General features: G+C 39.2%; 2 protein-coding genes across 7 annotated transcripts; both read right to left on the reverse strand.

Moving 5' to 3' along the window:
- Window positions 1–125: 125 nt before the first annotated feature.
- Window positions 126–6,770, reverse strand: LOC133720188 (disease resistance protein RPV1-like). Of its 4 annotated transcripts, XM_062146396.1 has the most exons (6): window positions 6,538–6,770; window positions 5,846–6,341; window positions 2,882–5,731; window positions 1,904–2,295; window positions 1,240–1,424; window positions 126–348 (listed from the first exon to the last, which is right to left on the reverse strand). In XM_062146396.1, the coding sequence occupies exons 2-4, from the start codon at window positions 6,334–6,336 to the stop codon at window positions 2,244–2,246; spliced, it is 3,393 nt and encodes a 1,130-aa protein (XP_062002380.1). In that variant the 5' UTR covers window positions 6,337–6,341; window positions 6,538–6,770; the 3' UTR covers window positions 126–348; window positions 1,240–1,424; window positions 1,904–2,243. The 4 variants fall into 4 exon arrangements, with proteins under 4 accessions (XP_062002380.1, XP_062002377.1, XP_062002379.1 ...); XM_062146393.1 differs by lacking the exon at window positions 1,240–1,424; XM_062146395.1 differs by lacking the exon at window positions 1,240–1,424 and having other exon boundaries at window positions 6,533–6,770.
- A 417-nt stretch (window positions 6,771–7,187) lies between these two features.
- Window positions 7,188–10,265, reverse strand: LOC133720189 (increased DNA methylation 2-like). 3 transcript variants are annotated; one of them, XM_062146398.1, is made up of 3 exons: window positions 10,149–10,265; window positions 8,091–9,095; window positions 7,188–7,700 (listed from the first exon to the last, which is right to left on the reverse strand). In XM_062146398.1, exons 1-3 carry the CDS (start codon window positions 10,189–10,191, stop codon window positions 7,453–7,455), a joined length of 1,296 nt encoding a protein of 431 aa, XP_062002382.1. In that variant the 5' UTR covers window positions 10,192–10,265; the 3' UTR covers window positions 7,188–7,452. The 3 variants fall into 3 exon arrangements, with proteins under 3 accessions (XP_062002382.1, XP_062002381.1, XP_062002383.1); XM_062146397.1 differs by having other exon boundaries at window positions 10,143–10,263; XM_062146399.1 differs by lacking the exon at window positions 10,149–10,265 and adding an exon at window positions 9,551–10,128.
- Between the last annotated feature and the right edge of the window lie 4,340 nt (window positions 10,266–14,605).

Below are 14,605 nucleotides of genomic sequence, written 5' to 3' on the forward strand. Positions count from 1 at the left end.
ATTTCCTCTTTAGACAATGTTTATCTGTAACATGTACTAGAATTGAAGTTCTTAATTACATATTATTTGCAAGCGTGCAAGTTCAACTCTTGGTCAAAATATTACGTTGAGTGTATACATATCTATATGCAAGGAAGTAATTTATACACAAGTTCTATACGATGAAAGTGATTTCTACAAGGAAGTCTCACACAATTTCTATTTACATGCAAGGAATAGATCCACAACAAGATTAAGGAATTCTATATATGGATTTCTGTACAAGGTTTGTGCTTGTAAGCAAGGTAGAAGCAAGGTAGTCTTGAACAACAATTAAACATGAACATGTCCCATCCACCTGCCGCTCCCCTATTAAGATGTATCCAGCAATTAGTAACCACTAAAAATTATAATAGAGCGATGCTACGAAAAACTTCATAATTTCTGACATCTCCAAAAAAATTTCATCCAACATGACAGCAAGATTCCGATAAAAAAAAAAAATGGCAGCAAGACACGTCAAAGACAAGAACATTAGTTACAGCAAGAAAAGTAACAACAAAAAGTTAGTGCTCGAACATCATAAGCTAGTAGCATACTAAATACCTAGAACTCGAAGATATCAAGGATTAAGACCATGTATATATGGGCATTCATTATCATTAAAGTACAACTTTACTACTTATTTGTAGGTGGTTTCTGCAAGACCCACATAATATACATAGTTCAATAAGAATATCCAAGAGGATTATTGTACCTAGTAACTATAAATCACTCATGCTGGGAAAAGCTGGATATAAACTCATTCACTATCATTAAAAGCTGTGACCTATAAGTACCATTTCTTTTCTTGTTGGGATAATTATGGTTATTGCTTTTCTTTGAAGAAAAGTCTGATTAGGAAAAGCAAACACGAATAAAATTACAAACAGATACCAAATCCTAAACAAGCATCAAAATCTGTAAAATTTCATCACCCTCCAATGTTACAATGAAAAACAATTTTGAAGAAGATGATGAAATTTGGTTTGGCTGCATCAGATGAGACTTAAAAAGATACCAAATCCTAAACAATTAAAATCTACTTTGGCTACAGCAGACATCTGGTTTGCAAGAGAAGGACCAAAGTCCTACCTCATGGAAAACAATCTATCTTTTCTCTTCCTACTAAATTCCATAGTTTGGTTGCAGCATGTTGATGCAATTTTTCCAGTTTTAAATTACTATGACATAGATACATCAATATTGGCTATGTAGAACCTTATATTGGAGATAGTGGTTTATCTTGCTCAGCTTTATGATCCAAAGATCCTGATGACTGAAAAGTCTACTCTAATTCTTGAAATCACCATACTTGAGTAGCGGAATTTTCTTCAAACTGATAGCTGATTACAGTGAGCTATGAATTGAGGGGCAAAAACAAAAATACCCATTGAGCCTAGCACCTTAAACAAAAAGAAAACGACTTAGTTTCTTCAAACAGCCTATACAGAAAATCCCATCACTGCCCAAATGCAAAGTGACAAACGGTTCAGAATTAATCAAGAAGAGAAGCAAAATTACGTTATATTAGACTCAACGATCACAATTGAAAGATATCTCATCCTTGTCATCGTACTGCCGTAGCCATTCTAATTGTTTTGTTTGTTTGTATTAATACTGGTGGTGTATATAGTTCAAACTGGAGTATTAACCAGACCAAAAAAAAAGGTCGGAAAAAAAAAAAAACTATATATGAACATGCAGGCATGCAGCTTCTTAATCATGAACTTGGATTTTAGTTTGATACACAAGAATGATTCATAGAAACACAATGATTAACCAGAAAACAAGTGAAAGATAAGAAAGATAAACAGATGCCTAAATCAGGAATCATTCTAATTACCATCCGCCTCGTTGAATAACAATTTGATCGTTGGATTACCTGCTTGTCCGAGATTGTGATTGACGATAGCAAAGCCCAGCCGATCTACTTCAGTGGCAACAAAGTGGGTTGGAAATTCGCCCTGTTTTGATACATCTGACCCTTTCTTCTCATTCTTATGGTTTGTTTGCAGGTTTATGGTTTCTGAAGACTTCAACGACCACAATATCTCCTCCTCGATGCAGCTGCCTCTCTCTTTCTCCCCTAAAAGCCCCTGTGATAACTTCATACTTTACAGTTTCATCTTCCCTGTCCTATGTGAGTTGACGCGGTCAATCTAACGGAAATCCTGACGGCATCTGTTGGTCTACAATTCAGTTGGTTCAGTCGGTTCCGTCTCTCAAGTCAGCAGCTTTTTTAACTGGTATCGAGTCACTGCCCGTTCCACCACACTGAGAATTGGAAAGAAAGCTATAGATCAGAATGGATAAATGAACCAATAATATAATATATCTGAATATATATGCGGCGTATCACAAATTAACCGAGAATAACGTATACCTTATTTATCTGCAATTTGTTTTCTTACTATATATCTGCAATTTGTTTTCTTACAGTAAATGGACAGCAAATTCACCAAGATGCATGCATGAATGTCTCCATGAAATGTCTATGTTTTATGATTTTGCAGAAATCTATTACGGGCATCAGTTGATTACTAAAATGAGAGAATGAGTGATCATATCATATTAATTATTAATGAGAAAGGGAAAAGCTAGTTACAATTTCTGGGTAGATCATTGAACCCAAAGATTGGCAGAGAAGCTCTATATTAGCAAAACACCTTTTCTAAACAACGAAGGCCAACCCTGGCAGCCTGGCTGTCATTTCAAGTAGTTTATTGACTAATAGAACACTTTAAAGATGAGAATTGACAGCGATAAATTCATCATTCTGGATGAACTAGTCGGATTTATGGGCCTACTAAATATGTCCTTTGATACGTACATATATATAGTTTATGACATGGAGACATACCTCCTCCGAAGTAGAGAGGGTGAGCAGAAACTCATGTCGTCGATCCTATTCCGTAGTGTGAGCCAATGCTGGTGATCATCTAGTTGGACTTCGTTGCTGCTGTTGAAATCAGAAGCAGAGATTGATAACTGGGGGCACGCAGAGACATGTAAGTGTTCCAATGTAGGGCACTCGATTTTAATATCAATAGTACTGCTGCTTGTACTGGACAGCCTTGTGAGCTTTGGAAGACCTTTTAAACACAAGTTCTTCAACTGTGAAAGAACGATCTTGTTGCTCTCTATTTCCTCACTCGCTTCAATTATTCTGTCCAAGCTATTGCATTTCTCTACCAAAACGTCTTCCAATTGCAAAAGACATCGAGCTACATCAGATGTGAAGAGATATTCCAGTTTCTGGCAATCAACCAAGGAAAAGATTTTGAGACTCTGGAAGATTCCAGATGGAGCAGGACCATCCCATATGCTTATTAAGCTGTCCATGAATGTCAATGAAATCATTCTCAGCCTCGTCAAGACAACGTGTTGTGGTTCATGCCCTTCAAATCCAAACACATATTTCATTGCCCGCATATTAAAACAACCTAGTTCTTCCAGACTCTCTAATCTGTGCAACAACTTTGACGGTAAAAGCGGTTTCACCAACCAATCACACGCACCCATCATCAGTTTCTTAAGATTACGTAGAGAGCCAGGTGGTAATTCACCGACACATAGCTCCTCCAAGTGACACCTGAAGATTTTCAACTCTTCCAAGTTCTCAAACACAGGTTCATTTGACACCCTAGTCCATGTTATTGTGTTCAACAACACTTTGGCATATTCGGAAGAATCTATACGCAAATACTTGAGTCCATGTAATCTCCCACGGTCGTGTTCCTCGAGAAGGTTAGTTAAGCCATGGCGACCTCTGTACCATAAATCATCTGTTCTTTCTGTCACTACACTGATGAACCAATCGGGTAAGTTATTCATGGTTTCGACCGTGATCAATGTTCTTGAAAAACGATGTGGGAAGCCCTCGTCATAAATGCGAAAATTGTACGTGCCGTATCTTTGGATAATTATACAAAACCTGTCCCAATTTGGATTGAACTCAACGTTTTGAGGCAAGCATTCTGCACCACATACAGCAACCTGCAAAGTGTTTAAACTTGACAAGCCAATTAACTCATCAAAGCTAGCATTCTTACAAAGAAAACACAAGCAGCCTCCCGCAGCTTTACAACCCCACTCGCCAAAATAACATATCATGTACAGTACTTCCAATCTATACAACCTTGATATCACTTGAGAGGGAACTGTCTCAAAACGGGTTCCAGTCAAGTCCAACATTCTTAAATTCGTCAAATTTCCAATCTCCTTTGGAAATTTCTTAATAGAGTAACAGCGTCTCATACTAAGAATCTCAAGCTTTTTCAGTTTTCCAAGTATGGATATGTCAATCATGGACTTGCAATCATCTAAATGCAAAGCTTGGAGTCTGGTTAGGAGACTGAATGATGGGGGCAGTGATGAAATGCCAGTGTTGCTATGATCTAAGACCCTTAAATCATTGGGGCTTTGAAAAAAGGTTATTGGGATCTCTCTTATATCAGCATTGTTTTGTAGCAATAAAATCTGAAGTTTTGAACATACCAACTTGTTGGGAAGCTTGCAAATGTTGCTCTTGATTAGTGAGATTGCTGAGTAGCCTTCGCCCGCATCCATCGACCAATCTTTCAAATGACAATTAGTTTTCACCAAAGAGGCGTGGCCATCTACAGAGAATGCAATGGATATGGCTGTATCTCGAATGACATCATGCATCTTTACATATCCTTCTTCTGCCCCATCCAAAAGCAGACAAGAAGCTTTAAGGTATCTAGTAACCGAATGTGCTCTGACTATGGCATATTCTATTGTGCTGTTGACATGTCGAAACAACCCTGTTCCGAACCCATAGCTCATCAAGTCTTCAACACGGATGTTATAATCTTCTGGGAATAGGCAGCAAAGCAAGAAGCAAGACTTGGCGTCGTCACTGTCAAGGTAATCATAGCTCAACTTAATGCACTTGAACACATCTTTGTCCTCGTCAAGGTTGGCAGGTTGAGACATCTCAAGTTGTCGAGCTGCTTCTTTCCAGTCTTCAAGCTCTTTATCTCCAAGTGCCCTCGCAACTGCAATCAATGCAACTGGGAGACCAGCACATTCTCTAGCTACCTTTCTGGCTACTTCATAGAAAGGGCTAGACTTTTGAAAAGACCTTCTTGCCTTCTTCAAAAACAAGTTCCAAGCGTCATCTTCTGATAAGATATTGAGATGAATTTTTGCTTGGCTCTCCATGGTATGGCAAACATTCAATCTCCTTGTGGTGAATAGCAGTTTGGAATTGCAGATTTGAAGCTCGTTGTAGCTGGGAATTCCAATGCTTGACAAGTCAAGTGTATTCCAAATGTCGTCTAAGATTATAAGGATCTTATTTCTTCCAAGTATCTCCATCTGCAATCTATCGGCTCGTCCACTTTCTGACTCCTCCACCAATTTCAAGCCCAGCAGATCCGCAAGTGCGCCTTGAATATTTCTTGTATCTGGGGTTTGGGATACAACAGCCATAATCACACGATCAAAAAGCCCCATTTTTTGGGCTTGTGCACCGACATGTTTCACCATGGTTGTCTTCCCAACCCCTCCCATTCCATAGACCCCAATGGCAGCGACCTCATCATCTTCTAATGCCTCCATCAGCTCATTCATGGCTTTTCTTGTTGATTCAAACGCTTCAAAATTGCTGCTCGACATTATTGAAATAGGCCTTACATCATGGCGCACAAGTTCCACAATGCGTTGGACAAGTTCTCTGTCAGACCTACCAGATCAAGAAGGATGTCATCATAACGATCAGGCAATGAGGCAAATAATAAATCCAAATGTACGAGTACTCTTAATTGTTAAGTTATTACAGTAGTTTCAAAATGCTTACCCAAATTTGTTTGAATCCAACCCAGAGAGATTGGCCACTTGTGTTAAAGCAGCTCTCCACTTGTTCACCTTCTCTGCATCATCATAGCCTTGCCTATACCTCTCTTCATGCTTAGTGAAGGCTTCTGCAAAACTTCCCTTTTGATGTCGCACATTATAAAAAATTGGCAGAAGCAGTGTCTTGTTGGCTTCAGAGCATTGGAGAATCTTTGCAAGTTCATCCAAACACCATGTAGAAGAAGCATAGTTTGGGGATAGAAGAACGACTGCACACCTGGATTCCTCAATCGCTGTTAGGAGACTTGGAGAAATAGGCATCCCTTGCTGAAGCCCTTGGTCATCCATGAATGTTTGTATTCCTCTGGTTTTCAATTCATGGTATAAAGAGGATACAATACCCTTCCGGGTGTCTTCACCCCTGAAGCTGAGAAACACATCATGCTTCCACTGAGGAGCTGATGACGAAGGAAGTGTTTGGGAGCTCGAGGCCATTTAAACTAGAAAACAACAATGAAGAAGCAAATTAAGCTGAAACCAAAAGTGAAGAAATTCACAAGAATCAGGTGGTAGGTACAAATTAATCACCAAAAAGAGATGAAGGTTGTAGGAATTGCTCAAAGGAGATAATGGTACAGAAAGAGAGTTGGAATTGTTTCCAGAAGAACAAGAAAACGAAATAAAACTATACCTTACGAGAGAGAGAAGCTGAAACTTAAAAGATCTGTTGTTGATGTATGCTTAAGTACTCCTTAATGCAGAAGCTGTTCGGAAGCTAGCTCCAAGATTGGATTGGAGGATACAACTTATGATCGAAATATCAGATCCACAAGAGAGGTGAAATATCCATGTTTCTAATAGCTTCAGCTATTACAGATCCACGAGATTGGAGGACAATATACACCCGCACAAAATTGGGGGATATTATTGGTGCTTATGGGTCCAATGGCATCTTGACCTAAATACAAGGTCATTTGGAGGACTCTGCTTTCTTTCTTTTTATCAACACCACTTTACGTTCTTTGAGTTTTTATCACAACCACTTTCGATATCATATCCTTGTAATAAGAACCAATTCATTTTAAGACCAATTAACTGGTCAATTCACTCTCAATACTCACTAGCTAGGTTTCCTGAATGGCTGCTGAGATCCTTTATTTCTTCCCAAAGGTAAAAGTTACAAGTGGTTGTTTAGGGTAATCCTCAATGTCACCATGTGGTTCAACTAAATGACCTTTTGATTTGCAACTTTGATCAAATACTCCAAATTCCGAAGTTACACAAATTCTTCATTTTTTATCGAAAGAAATTTTTGCCGCAAAGTATCTCATCAAATTCCATCTAGAGCAGTAACATATCTCCCTCAACTTGGTGGAAGTAAAATTGAAAGTTTTGTCTCCATCAACCAACATTGCAACAACAAAGGTATATGGACAACATCGATTATCAAATAGAGGCATCCTAGGAAGACATAAAACCAGCTATCATCAGCACTCAATAGGAAAAGCAGGAAAAACATGGGAAAACTTAGTAAAACCAAACTCCTTATCAGAAAGTCCCTAAACAAATATATACAGTCGGCGCCGATTATATATCAGTTCCACATAAGCATCATTTCACATCTAAGCGTTTCATCACAACTCCTTCAAGGATTCCGTCAGTGCCAAAATTACCAGAAAACTGCTGGGGATTAACTGGACCAGGCAGCTGGAATGAGATAGAAAAATGCCCGGTAGGGCAAAGATTTTGTGTTTGCATCTCAAACATCTGAGAGTACCTATACACCGTCTTTTCACCTGTTATTGTCACCCCTCTTATCAATACTTGTCCTTCATTTTCAACTTCACAGCTGAATTCCCCTGTAGTAAAGAAATGAAACCATCATTTTAGAACAGTTAATGAAGTATACCAATAGTAGTGCCAGCATAGCATGGAAGAAAACCTCATGGATAATGTATGAATGAAAATACCAAGTGGTTGCAGAGAGAAGAAGTATGCGATAGGGATACAAGGTGAGAAAGAGATCAAGAGATAAATCTACACCATTTAGCCATGATTTTATTGTTAGTGAAATATGAGTCTTCAACGATACACTAAGCAACTAAGGTATTGTGTCTTGAATGAGGCTGCACAGCGGTATGCATGCATGTGTGTGCAGATTCTGTCCTGAAGGGAATTCAGAGCACGGATAGCTATTATGTGTTTCAGTAAGTTATACAATTTCTTTTAAGTAGTATAGAGAAACTTACTTTCATCTCTTCTCACTCCGGGAAGAGATACACGAAACAGGTAGGAGTCCTCAGACTCTCCAATGTCAATGAGTCCTATAGTTGGTCCTATCTGCCCTGTTGCCGCACTCCCAGTCAATGCAAATCCATTTTTGGCTGCGGCTACAATATTTGACCACTCATTTTCAGTTGGAGGAGAAGGAAGAAAAATCATAGCAGGATCAACATTCTGTGTATCATCAGAGCCATTTCCCGTCGGCAAAGGAGCCATATAACTGTACATAACAGGTGTACCATTATATTCCACACTACTGGTAGGTGCCACCACATGCACTTGTTTCAGAGGATCCTTATATTCTAGGGGATCATCTACATGTTTTGTTACAGTAGAGCTTCGAGATGATCTAATGGGAGGTGATTCTCCATTAGACTTCTGCTCATGGACTGTCATATCATATAAAGTACTTCCATCAGTATTGGCATGCAACCTCGCAGAATCTCTATCCAGAACAAAACCCTCAAGCCCAGTTAGCCTCTTAAATCTTTCTATATCCTCTGGCTTAATGTAATATATTTCCGGATTTCTGATAAATACAATGTTCTCAAAGAAGTTAAAACTGGTTCTTGACTGCGAATTGTAGTGAAGTAGGGGAGGAAAGAGATCAGGAAACTGAGGGTAATTGGCTGTGTCATCTTGTCCTTGGATGAGGAGATTACCATGGAAGAACTGCTGCAACAAAGGTAATTTAACAATGGCAGATTGATCAGCCTTCCAAAGAACATAATAGTACACCTGCTGCACCTCCGCTGTATTGATTTGGGAACCAGCTAGTTGCTCAAAAGTATATGGTGGAAGTCCCTCAGCTATTCTCTGCAACACTGACTTAGGGGGCCTGTCTCCTTTAACATCAGGGCCAAAGTAGGTACCCATTATGAAGTACAAGAGAAACATCTGATCATCATTTGCCATCCCGCTTTGCTCATTCTTAGGATTAGACTCTGTAGCCTGAGATGAGTCATCCATAACTGGTGCAGAAAAAAGTTTAGTAAGTGCAAGAATTTAGAATAGATCAGGATAATGTTAAATAGCAATTTAGCGGACTCTATACAATCATTTTAACTCTAAATCTTTTTTTGGCTTTTACTGATGACCAGAAAACAAAACGTTGAGCATAATAATATGATTATTGTATATTTGAAAAGCTATCTGGTGTACAATACTCAACATAGATGTTAACAGAGACAGCTTTACTAAAACACTGTATTTTCTTGTTTCGGTGTCACTTACTACCAAGGAAACAAAAAGAAACAGCTTATGGAAAAAAATGCACATTTGGTCTCTGAAATTCAAAAGAAAATTTGCAGAGGGAAGACTGGATTCATAGAAAACCAGAAAAGCCGAAGAGCACTCTTAGCTCTTTCCATAAATTCCTCTATCATCGCTCAGCATAATGTCACCGTAAATTCACCATCTCCAATACCTTAAGCACAGTAACTACAAGGCCTCCCTTCACCACAACAATAAGTCAATAACAAAGCAAGGCACACCGCCATCATAGTTGGGTGCGGCATTGTTACACAAATCACACCATACTCTCACACCCCTCATCAGTGTATCTACACTGCATACAGTACCAACAAGGCAGTCTTTGAGATTTAGGGGGTCCTCTTCAACAATACTCCCCTCCAACCAGAAAATACAATTAATATTTTGATATGTACCCATATCATAAAGCAAATTTATACATAAAACTCACCAAAAACAAACAAACACCCAGAGACAAATGCAGCAAAAGATTTAACATTTAAAACAGTAATACCACTAGAAAGCTTTTTTGTTTTGTTTTTGGGTGTCAAATGAAGTTGAAGACGCTCAGAGTTTATCTATAATTGCAATGCAGGCATGGAACCCTTCGTAATCCGAAGAGAATGAGCAGCCCTCCAATGAAAAAATAAATAAAGATTGAATCTTGCGATGGTAAAAGTAAAGTAATTGAAAGCAGAAGTGAAGAAGAATCACAGTATGAGCAAACAAATTATCGAAATCAAAACAAGAGTCGATAATAATCTTACATATACCTGGCAGCGACGAGGGTAGATTGATGGAATTTGGGTTATGCATTGTCACTCTACAGGAAGGAGAGGGAGTGTGTGCTTTGAAAGAAACAGAGTTTGCGATCGAGTCCCACAAACAGACGAGTGGCACTCTTTTGGCCAAAAACACCCACGTCCAAATAAATAAATAAAATCTATTTTTTTTTTTTAATATGTTTCCGATGAAAGAATGTTAGAGAAGGTAGCATCCAAACCCATATGACAAAACTATGAACGTTAACATGGGTACGTTAACTGAAAAGATGGCTGAAAAGATCCACGCCACATAACTCCCCGACTAAAAAAACCATAAAAAAAAAAAAAGTTAATGATAATTAATATTTAGTTTACCAACCTAAACTTATGACTGAAAATCTCGTTAGTCCCTGGTCTTTTAATTTTATCAGTAACACCCTTATACTTACCAATTTGATCAATCTAGTTTAATCGTTAGCCAATCCGTCAATTTTAACCGTTAAGTGTGTGTGTTTGAAATTGGTAAGTATAGGGGTGTTATTGATGAAATTGAAATATCAAAGATTGATATAATTTTCGGTCATAAGTTCAGATAAAATTAAATTTAGTCATAATTAATAAAAAAGTAATGCTAGGTGAACCACCTCTTTGGATACCACCTTTGTGAGCATGGATGTTACAGACAAGATACCGTTGAGGGACAAATTAGTATACCTCAAGAAGGTAACCCAAAGTGGAAGATACAGAGGGCTTGGAGCCTAGGGGTAGGTCAATGACGGGCAAGGATCCCCCCGTTGAGGGACAAATTAGTATACCTCAAGAAGGTAACCCAAAGTGGAAGATACAGAGGGCTTGGAGCCTAGGGGTAGGTCAATGACGGGCAAGGATCCCCTATGAGGAGGTCCGAAAAGGGATACCCAGCCCGGATACTATAATAAGGAAAGTATCGCATACATTACCTAGACAAGGGAATGAATCAATGAATCCTAAACACAATACTAATACCTTGAAGAGCATCTCGAGTAGATCAATGAGTTGGGCATCTATATGGCCTCAATTAAATGCTTGTGGTATTTGAGTATATCTCGAATAACCTGAGTAAGGAAAATAAAATCAAACTCTATTTCTTATACTTAAAAGATAAGTCACCTACCTAGAGTTAGTTTACGGAAATACCATCTTACCCCGACATACAATCTTCTATATAAGGAGACACAATGCACCAACTCTAGTAACGAATTCTACCAAACTCTAGCCCATTGCTCCGAGTTTTATTCTGACTTGATCATCGGAGGCTCTTTGTCCGGAACCACATCGGGCTTGGATTCTATTTTGTAGGTTATACAAGATCATATACTAAGATTCCAGTTCTGATCTCTTACACCACCTAAATTCTGTATGTGGCAGTTGATATAACACAAAACCCAAACATATTATATGATTTCATTAAATGAGGTGGCTATGCCACATTAGCTGCCACATAAGGTCGGATGCAGGTGGTACCTAAAAAGCTGGTGATGAGAGCAATATTTGCTATGTTTTAAACGTTATCCTCTCTACATTTTACTTAGATATTCTCTTAACATTATCATTTCTAACTTAGTTTCTATGGAAAGGCTCCCCAACAAGGCCAATATTACAAACTTAGCTCCACAAAACCTGAACTGTTTCTTGGTCTAGGGTTTGCACTATTCTTCTTGTCCGGCGGCGCGCCTGGGCGGCGTTGGCTCGCCTCACCTGCTAGAGGCTGCTGCTAGACGGGAATTTGAAAACTAGAGGCTCGACAGCTTCTTAGAGAGGGGTTATGGCTCGAGTCCGGCTTTGGATGGTTTTGGCGACGACCACCAGAGGAAATCTTGGGCTCAGTGGGAGGCGACACACTGCGGGTCGAGCGGCGCCGAGGCACCTCCTTGATCTCCATGATCGGCGACGTGATGGAGGGGCTGGACGGTGGCGGCGGCGTGCTGGATCGGACTGCATCAGACTGGTTTGGCATGGCTCGGTTGGGCTTCGACGTGGGTTGAGGCAGCGTGACCGCCGGGCGTTGCGTTGCGGCGGCGAGGCTGGCGGCAGTTGCAGTGGCAGTGGCGAGGGCTGGAGTCGGTTGCGGCGGCAGGGTCTAGTATCCGGTGGCGGCGGACTACTGGTGAGGTTGAAGATGGACGGTGAGCCTGGTTCAAGCTGTTCATAGTTGGGCCTGAGCTGGGTTTTCTTTCTTGGGACTGTTGGGCTGCAATTTTTGGGCTTGGGTGTTTGACCTAGACCCTATTTAGTTTTGCTTAGTCTTTTCAATAATCCCCTATTTTCAGGGACAATCTAGGCACTTGTGTGCATCTAGTTTTATCTATGGGTCTTGATCTTGTCGACTTAATTCTCAGTGTCTCTAGTTGTACACCAATTGAGGTCTCTAGGCGACTAGATTTACTGGGTAATAGTTAGGTTGGGAGGGTCGGATTCTTCTAGCGCCTCCGGCGTAGTACCAAAGGAGGATCCTGTTATGTCTACGTATTTAATTGTACAATGAGTAGGTCTTTTTCTATGCACCACTGTGGGTACTACCACTATCTTCTTGTCTGTCTAGATGACAGCGGAAGGGTATGTAATGGCCTATTCTGGCTTATGAATATATTTTTTCGCCCGCGGGCGCTTCAAAAAAAAAAAACTTAGTTTCTGTTTTGAGGTACTTTTGAGTCTAAAAAGGCAGGCAAGGAGGAAATGGCGCAGAAATGAGAAAGAAATAGAGAAATAAAGTATTCTCAATTCTACTAGGAAAAGGAATCCCAATTGAAGTATGAATCCTGAGTCAACTAGGAGTCAAGCTCGTGGAAATGACAGACATGACAAATGACAGAAGCCCAGTTGGACAAGGAAACCTAATCCTGCCAGGAAAAGGAAACCTAACATGACTAGGAATCCTTGTTACACAAGGAGAGCTTTAGAAGGTTCCAGAACATCTTTGAAATGAAGAGTCCTAATTGGACTAGGAAACCTGTTGACATTAGGAGTCATGATGATACAAGTACGGGAAGGCTAGGAGATGATGTGACATCAAGATGACTCAAGAATGTTCTAGAATATCAAAGTTGGCGTCATGTATGGAAGATGGGCTTTGAAACGTCCAAGTAAAGAAGCCTGGCCCAAAGATTGAAGCATGTGCCACCCATGTGACATTATAGAAGGATGAAGATGTCATGGAGAAATTATTTTGCCAATATAATTCCTTTATTACCGTGAGAATTAAAGGAAGAGTCTAGAAGATGTTGAACACGTCAACTTGCTTGGAGTTTGAAAAAAAATCTACTTCGCGTGCAATTTGAAAAAGAAAATAAAAGAGAATATTTATCAATTAAGGTGCTCTGATTACATATGAGTTGAATGAAGACCAAATTGAGGGAATGTTCATTCTAGGATTTCGGCAAAGATATTATTGGAAGACTCAAGATTGTTCTCTACTTCTCATAGAATATTTTGATTGGTCAGATGATGCAGAAGAAGTAGAAAGTAACCTTGAAACCCTAGAATGTCGTCCGCTATATATAGAGGCATTGTGAGACATCACCACATACCACAAAATCTTGAATCAAAATCGCAATTCCTCATCTTCATTCTCTCAAAGTTTCGGCCTCCATCCATTCTTCCAAGTTCAAGAAGCCGTGAAGTATCATCACCTCCATTCAAGCATCCTTGCCGTGAGCCATCATCCATATCTCCACCGTCTTTGAAGCTTCTTGCGTTCTCGAAGACTTTAAAAGTGTAACCATGTCCATCTCTATTATGTTTTCGGTTTCTAAACTACATAAAACAATTTTTATTTTTGTTTTATTTCAATGGATGATTCAAATTCTTGTTAGATTGAAGTTTGAATATTGATGTTTAATTTTCGAAAACTACAAAGCATGTTTCGGTTTTAGGTTTCTGAATACTAAATTGCGATTTCATATTGTCATAACTTGTTTGTTGATTTCATCCTTCAATCCCATCGTTTATATGTTTATTGATCCTTAGATGCATACTTTGATTGATGAGTATGTAATTGAATCCATACTAAGATATGCTAGCATTCTAGGTCTTAATTGCTAAGTGGAAAACCTATAATTCCTTAGGTAAATCAACAATGAGCTTTGCATGATAAGATTAGTGCTCTAACTTGTTACAAATAGCTAATTGAAAGAAAGAAAGACAGAGACCTCTTACAAATAGCTAACTGGAACAAAGAAAGAAAGAAAGAAAAACGGGGACTCCATAAGTAAATTTGGAACAAGAATGCATGCACCACCTAAGCTACTTATTATAGAAGTTGCAGAGATGTGGTTAACTTATTTTAGAGGCTCATAAAATTAATTATAGAATTAAATTATATTTAGTCCCTGTACTATGACCATTTTTTCGCTTCAGTCCCTGACATTTTCATTTAATTTAAAAAGTCCCTAACGTCACAATTTCCGTCTGATCGGTCCTATACGTTA

The sequence above is a fragment of the Rosa rugosa genome, chromosome 7, assembly GCF_958449725.1.
Source record: "Rosa rugosa chromosome 7, drRosRugo1.1, whole genome shotgun sequence".
NCBI classification, from domain to species: Eukaryota; Viridiplantae; Streptophyta; class Magnoliopsida; order Rosales; family Rosaceae; genus Rosa; species Rosa rugosa.